This window comes from Solanum dulcamara, chromosome 2, assembly GCF_947179165.1.
Source record: "Solanum dulcamara chromosome 2, daSolDulc1.2, whole genome shotgun sequence".
Lineage (NCBI taxonomy): Eukaryota > Viridiplantae > Streptophyta > Magnoliopsida > Solanales > Solanaceae > Solanum > Solanum dulcamara.
In genome coordinates this window covers 82006801-82014528 of record NC_077238.1, presented here as the reverse complement: position 1 = coordinate 82014528, position 7728 = coordinate 82006801, and the positions used below count along the sequence as shown (strand labels likewise).

At 30.5% G+C, this 7728-nt stretch overlaps 1 protein-coding gene across 1 annotated transcript; it reads left to right on the top strand.

Annotated features, from left to right (window-relative positions):
- Positions 1 to 4850: 4850 nt before the first annotated feature.
- Positions 4851 to 6060, top strand: LOC129881092 (uncharacterized). The gene is made up of 2 exons (XM_055955436.1): positions 4851 to 4958; positions 5078 to 6060. The coding sequence occupies exon 2, from the start codon at positions 5100 to 5102 to the stop codon at positions 5904 to 5906; it is 807 nt and encodes a 268-aa protein (XP_055811411.1). The 5' UTR covers positions 4851 to 4958; positions 5078 to 5099; the 3' UTR covers positions 5907 to 6060.
- The last annotated feature ends 1668 nt before the right edge of the window (positions 6061 to 7728 follow it).

Here is a 7728-nt window from a genome sequence, read left to right as displayed (position 1 = left end):
ATTTTGAGATTAGTACCACAATAAGTAATTATTTAAATGGAATTTGAAGATAGTAAAATATATAGATTTTATGGTAACCTTATTGAGGTAAAAAGGTTTTTCAATAAATTCTTAGCTTTAGGAAAATCATAGTATCAAAGTAGATCAAAAATGAAATAACTAAAATGAATGGATCATGATAAAATATTATTGAAAGTATGAAAAGATAAGTGTGATAGTCAAAGTACAAAAATATAATAGATAGTAACAAGACACTATAAAAGAAATACTATGACCATTACTAGTAGTATGGAAGATAATCGAAACAATGTTTTATTACTTATTAATTTTGTACCCTAATTTGTGTTTCTCACAATTTTTCATCTAAACTTATATCCTCGATAAGCTGCAACTGTGTTCTTCAACTTACCTTTACTTCTCCTGAAATCATCCATATCCAACCTCTCACAGTTCCACACTGAGACATTCGTACATTTTCTCTTTACATATCTGAACCATCTCAATATCGCTTACCACACTTTGTCATTCATTGATGTCATTCCTACCTCGAAATTAAATAATTTCAATATTATTACCTCATATAGAATGTGGAAAAAATAATATCATAATTATGATATGATTATATGAACAATCTCAAGAGCGCTAATCATAAAAAAAAAAATTACAGGATACAATTTGTTTCAAAATTATAATCTCTTATCTCACTAGCCAAACAACTTCTAAATCTCTTAATTATTGGAATGTCTCACCAAATAAAATTAACTAAAAGTTTAATTTACATACATTGATAATATAATAAAAATTTTACATTACTTAATATACTTAAGCTATTGGAATAGGTCACTATCTTGCTTTTCATGTTATTAAATATCAAATAATTGCTATAACAGTTACTTGTAATATATTGATCGATAATTTATATTATAATATAAAATGTATAACTTCATGATTAAAGTATTCCACTATGATATATGTTTATTTGGTTGCAATAGTGAGAACTGTATCTTAATTGTTGTTTTTTCCAATTATAGGCTTGCTTTTTTCGGCTGATGAATTGATAAATATTTATTCACACTCGATATTTATATAAAATAATTAAATTAATTATTTATATTTTTTATTATTAGAATTAATTAACTTATTTATTTAATACAAATATCGGCTGCAAGTAAGAATTTTTTTGATTATTATAATGTTATATGCCTAGTCATCAAGCTAAGTTTATTTTAAAGATTCTATTTCGTGCATACATACGTGTCTTGTTCATAAATTATTCGTTAATTAAGTTTCTATTCAAGACATTAAAGTCTCCTAATATATTATATTAAATCTTGGAGTATAAAAATTAGAGAATCTATAAAAGATTTGAACTTTCCATTGCCAAAATGTCAACAAGATTAGGTGAATGATAACTATTGTCAAAAATTAAACAAATAAATGTAGAGTTTTATTTTAATTAATGAAAAAACATATTATGGATTTAGGAAAGTGAACAAGTTTTCTTACTTCAATATTCATCATCACATACATCACCAATCCTAATATTTGACAAGGAAAAAAAAGTAGAATTAGAGGAAATGATCAAAGTTGCTCACATAATCGACATATATTTAATAAATAAATAAATAGAAGTTTGAGTATAAGAACATTAAGAGCCCGTTTGGATTGGCTTTAAGTTGGTCAAAACCAACTTAAAGCCCCTTTTTAGCTTTTGGACGTGTTTGCCTAATGCTGACTTTAAGCCATAAAGTTCTTAAAGTCAGTCAAAAATGAAAAGTTAGGATTCCTAACTTTTTTTTCCAAAGTGCTTAAAGTCATTTTCTTTGACCATGGAAATTACTTTTATATCCCTTATATTTTAACTAAATTCTCAAACTACCTTTTTTTTATTCTTTTAATCCTAAAATTCACATCATAAGCACTTTTATCCAAACACTCAACTGCTTATTTATAAAAATAACTTTCAGCACTTCAAAGTTCTAAAAACACTTCATACATAAAAGTTATTTTTTTAAGCCAATCCAAACGGGCTCTAAGTGTTATTAGTAGAAGTTTATTTGCATTCATAATTATATCAAATTAATAACAAAGTTTTCTTACTTAATTATAATAAATTGATATAATTTGTTGTAAATATCGATGCTATCCAAATTTGACATATTCAAAAAGTGCAAAATATTTTGATGTAATTGGTGCTAATTTCTAAGACATTATATCAAAAGGACAGATAAAAGGTGATATGTTTTGGAGCATAAATAGAATGGAGAAGAATGGTCAATATATGCTACAATATGACAATGATTAAAGAGCAGAAAGTGTTGGAGTCTAGCCAATTTCAAGAAAGAAAAGAAATTTATTATATTTTGGTGATTTGACATTTGATTTTGGTGCAATATAAGTGAAAACTTATATTTATGCAAAAAATAATTAAATATAAATAAAACTAACTCAATAGAAATTTGACGATTTTCTTAATTTTTCGTATGTGTTAGTTAATAAATTTTTTGGTGATAAAATTTTTGGACACTTTTTAATGATCCGGGAACAATAGTATAGTCTCACCATGATCCGGAGAATCAATACGTGTAGTCTTGACACGATCCACGACCTAATAATAGTATTTAGGAGCCGTACAAGAAGAATTAAGGTATTTCTCTTCTTCTTCTTTTTTTCTGTGTGTTAGCCAATGGATATTTTGATGAACTTGCTTCAGGTCAAATTTTTTTCGAAACCTATATGACCAAGTGAACAATATACATGGGTTCACCATGACCCACACCATTGTTTTTGTATGTATGGGTCACTTAACAATAATTAGGTGATTTTCTTAATTTGTTCGTGTGCATTATTCAATAAAGTTTTTGGTGGTATGATTTTTGATCTTTTTTTTAAAACACTTACAGGACCCTCTGTAATGACCTAGAATACAATACCTATGCCCTCACCATGATACACGATATTTTTTTTTGACATTTAGGGTCACTCAACGAGAATTAAGTGATTTTCTCAAATTTTCGTGTGTTGGTGATATAATTTTCGGAGATTTTTTCTAAAACTTTTAAAGGACCCTTCGTAATGATCTGGGGGAACAATACTATAGCCTCTCCATGATCTACCTTATTTTTTTAGCATTTAGGTGACACTAGTTAGGAATTAAGCGATTTTCTCAATATAATTTTTCGTATGTGTTAATCAATGAATTTTTGGTGATATCATTTTTGGACACTTTTTTTCCAAACCTTTACAGACACCTCCGTAATTACCTGGGGGAACAATATGTATAACTTCACCATGATCCACACCATGTTTTAGTATTTAAAAGCCACTCAATAAGAATTAGGTGATTTTCTTAAATTTTCATGTGTAAGTTAATGAATTTTTTGGTGATATGATTTTTTGACTCTTTTTCTAAAACCTCTCGAGGACCCCCCTTAATGACTTGTGGGAATAATACTTATAGTCTCATTATAATCCAATCCATTTTTTAGCATTTAAGGGTCACTCAAGAATTAGGCGATTTTCTCAGTGTTTTATGTGTGTCAGTTAATGATTTTTTTGTTGATATGGTTTTTGGGTACTTTTTTTTTTCAAAACCTTTACAGGTCCCTCCATAATGACCTGCGAAGCAATACGTATAACTCCGCCATGATCCACGACATATTTTTAACATTTAAGGGGCTACTCAACAGGATTTATGCGATTTTATAAGTTTTTCGTGTGTGTTAGTCAATAAAATTTTTTGGTGATATGATTTTCGGGCACTTTTTTTCCAAAATGGAACCTCTATAATGACTTGAGGAAATAGTGTATATATATATATTATATTAAAAGAATTGCATTTATAGCCGGTACTTAAGAATGTTCATCAATTGTTGCAAGTTTGAAGAAGTAAGACTTGATTTTCAAATATGAAAAGTGAGTTTAATCAAGTGGATGTTATTAAAAAAAACGTTTTCTTCTTCGAGTAGCTCTTATATATAAGATCTCATCATCATATATGAAGACTTTCAAATCAGATGGCTAGTATTGAAAAAGTTTGAAAATTTTGAAGTGTTGAAAATTGCTTGTATAAATTATTCTCAATTTGACATATGTAATTAACTCAATCTCATATGAAGCAACTAAATTTATAAATTTTATAGACTTGGGCTCTAACTTAAACATCATTTGCTTGCTTTACGTATAGGAATAAAATGTCAAAAGTTGGGTTGCATAATTAATAGGTCAAATTTCAAATGCAAAATTTATAAATTTTATACACTTGGGTTCTAACTTAAACATCATTTTCTTGCTTTACGTATAGGAATAAAATGTCAAAAGTCGGGTTGCATAATTAATATGTCAAATTTCAAATGCAAAATTTATAAATTTTATATACTTGGGCTCTAACTTAAACATCAATTGCTTGCTTTACGTATAGGAATAAAATGTCAAAAGTCGGATTGCATAATTAATATGTCAAATTTCAGATGCAAAATTTATAAATTTTATACACTTGGGCTCTAACTTAAACATCACTTGCTTGCTTTACGTATAGAAATAAAATGTCAAAAGTCGGGTTGCATAATTAATATGTCAAATTTCAGATGCAAAATCTTATAACTTTGGTCACGTATGTCTAAAGTTAATTCTGAAACGATTAGACTTACAAAATTTTATATAATATGGCTAAAACTTAAATAATGATCGTTTAGTCATATAGGCTTGAAATTTGGTTGCTTTCCATATAGGAATTAAAATGTCAAAAGTCGGGTTGCACAATTAATTTCAGATGCAAAATTTTATAACTTGATATAGCTAAATTTGATTCTGAACCGGTTAAAACTTAGAAAGTTTTATATGACATGACTATAAATTAAATAGTGGTCTCAAAATAAGGTTATTTATGTGCACTAGCCCCTTGTAAAACCCTCGTTGGGCAACATTTTGTTCTTCATCAGCTGTGGTTTTCCGTCTTTGTAAGTTGTTCTGAGATTTTCTTGATTATTGCTATTATGTTCTTGATTGGATTCATGTATGTTGTTATGTGATTTGAGATCTTTACTTGTGGTTTAATTTGAGTTTTATCTTATAATAGTCAAACATATATATTCTTATAAATGGGTGGAAACAAGCAAAGGCGATCTAAATCCCATCACCATTCTCATCGAGGACAATCCAGCCGTACCCGTCAACCTGATGACTCTTTCAAGGTTGAAGAGTCTTTACCTAGTGAATTTGTGGAAGAAGACGAACGAATCGTTCCAAGGATTCAGCTTGCTATGTGGGATTTTGGTCAGTGTGATGCGAAAAGGTGTACTGGAAGAAAGCTTGCAAGATTTGGTTTGTTGAGAGAGCTGCGTGTTGGTAGTGGATTTGGTGGGATTTGCTTAAGTCCCACTGGAACACAATGTATCTCAAGAGAAGATAGTATTTTAATTGATCGAAGGGGAATGGCTGTAGTTGATTGTTCATGGGCACGATTAGATGACGTACCTTTCACCAAATTGCGTTGTCCTGCACCTCGTCTTTTACCATGGTTAGTAGCAGCAAATCCAGTAAACTATGGTCGTCCATGTGAGCTATCTTGTGTTGAAGCCTTAGCAGCAGGTTTAATTATATGCGGTGAGGAGGAAACTGGAAATCTATTGCTTAGCAAGTTCAAATGGGGTCACGCGTTTTTGTCCCTCAATAAGGAACTTCTCAAGGCATATTCGGAATGTCAAACAAGTGCTGATATCGTTTCAACTCAGAACGAGTGGCTCTCCGCACAAACCTCACCTATTCCACAAACAATAAAACCAGAAGCCTCTGGATCTCAAACTGAAGGTGAAAATTCTTCTAATGATTCTGACGATGGACTTCCTCCTCTCCAAAAGAATATGAATCATGTTTCCTTGGCGGATACCGATGAAGAGAGTGAATAATATCGCATAGCAGAATCCTATGTTTACTGTATGTATTCTTCTTCTTTTCCATCTAATTTTAGTTGATTTTGGCAACTAATGCATAATGTTAGAATGTTGAGAGAGTTCTCCCAAGATCATCCTTACAATGATGGTGTTTTGATATTGAGCTATACATACGTGTGTTACACATGGTCTAAACGATTCAACACATGAAAAGAAATCACTGGATCGGAGAACTCATGATTCTCGACTTACTTTATTGATCACTAGGCCACACCCTCGGGTGCAATAATTCGTTAGACATTTATGCATCAAATGTTTCGAAAATTGGATTTTGTATATCACATAGCTGTAACTAGTACTTGTCGGAGTTTTAGAAAGTAAAGACGACCGTTGATATTTAGATTGTATTAAAAATATCCTTTAAATCTTGCGGTCTTAAACATGTCATGTGAAAAGTTAGAATTAAGGAATTGCCAAAAGAGAAAAGATGCATTTTTTTCTTCAAAACGGACTAAAAAATCAAATTGAAACGAGGGAGTACATGATTACATAAGAAGCATATATTGATCTAAATATTATGATACATACTCTAAAATAGAACAAATAAATAAGTTTTTGAACTTTTTCTTCTACATAAAGTCAAAAGCAAAAAAAATTAATGACATGATCCTTCTTGTTCAAAGATCTATTTGGAACTGGTAGTCTTTGCACCAACTCCTGTTGGTTGAAGCTGTGGAGTTTTCACCTTAAACCTCTCAAGCTTTAATTGAGATTCATCAATTCCTCTATCCTTGTACTTCAATGATTCATCAATAGAACTCCTTTCAAAACCAATAATTTGATTAGGTTCATCTTCTTGATCTTTGTTATGAAAAATAATATTCTTGAATAAATCTTCAGTTCTCAAGTAGAGGTCTTTGAACAACTCTAGAAGCATATTCAATCTAAGATCTGGTTCAACGTCTACGAAGTCAGAATCGAATCTTTCAGTTGGATTTTCTAATTCAAGGCCGTGAAGTGGGTACTTCTAACTGCTTCTCTTGCTTCTTATTGTGGCAGCTATGTTTTTATGACGAAAATGAACAAAAAAGAAAATTTGGGATAAAGACTGATAAAAGTTTTGAGAAGTTGGGATTTTAGGAATTCAATGGGGATGTTTCATACGACAATTGTTTTATATAGTGGTGTGGTTTTCTTGGTCAAGAGTAAACAGGCGTGCATGGATATTATTTATAAATATATTAAGCAAATCATATCAAAGACACTTACTTTGACATTTCGACTTGGTCATTTCATGAAGCAACTCATGATGGCTGGTATATGAGATGATGTATTTGGTTTGGTAACATAATGGAAATGTACCAGATTATAAATTGTAAAATGATAGTTCAACCCCGTGCTTGACCTCGAGGAGTGGCGAACAAGATGGAAGGTTCAAGCGAAGAGATTCTCTTCACTGCTTTTAAATTATGACACGATACAATTTATAAACCGAGCAAGCTCTCTTTGCATGCAATGATGTGACGATAAACCTCTCATTCTTGATTGGTGTTTTAGTTTTTATCTTTTTGGAAGTGTTTGAGGATGTAACGTTCTTTCTATTTCATCTCCTTGAATGGGATTGTTCAGCATATGCACCAATTTAATGAAAAGAACCCATATGAACTCAATACTATCGACGCTAAAGATAAATTTATGTATAAAAAACCATTGAAATTGCAACAAGTAGTAGGTTTAAACCCATAATTATTGAAATCCAACGAGTTTAATGCTAGAAATTTAAAGGTTAGATCCCATAAAATATAAATTATGAATTCGCCTCTGACTCTTCCCACCA

Excerpts from the sequence above, each read along its gene's own strand:
- LOC129881092 (XM_055955436.1), top strand. The coding sequence starts at position 5,100 with ATGGGTGGAAACAAGCAAAGGCGATCTAAATCCCATCACCATTCTCAT.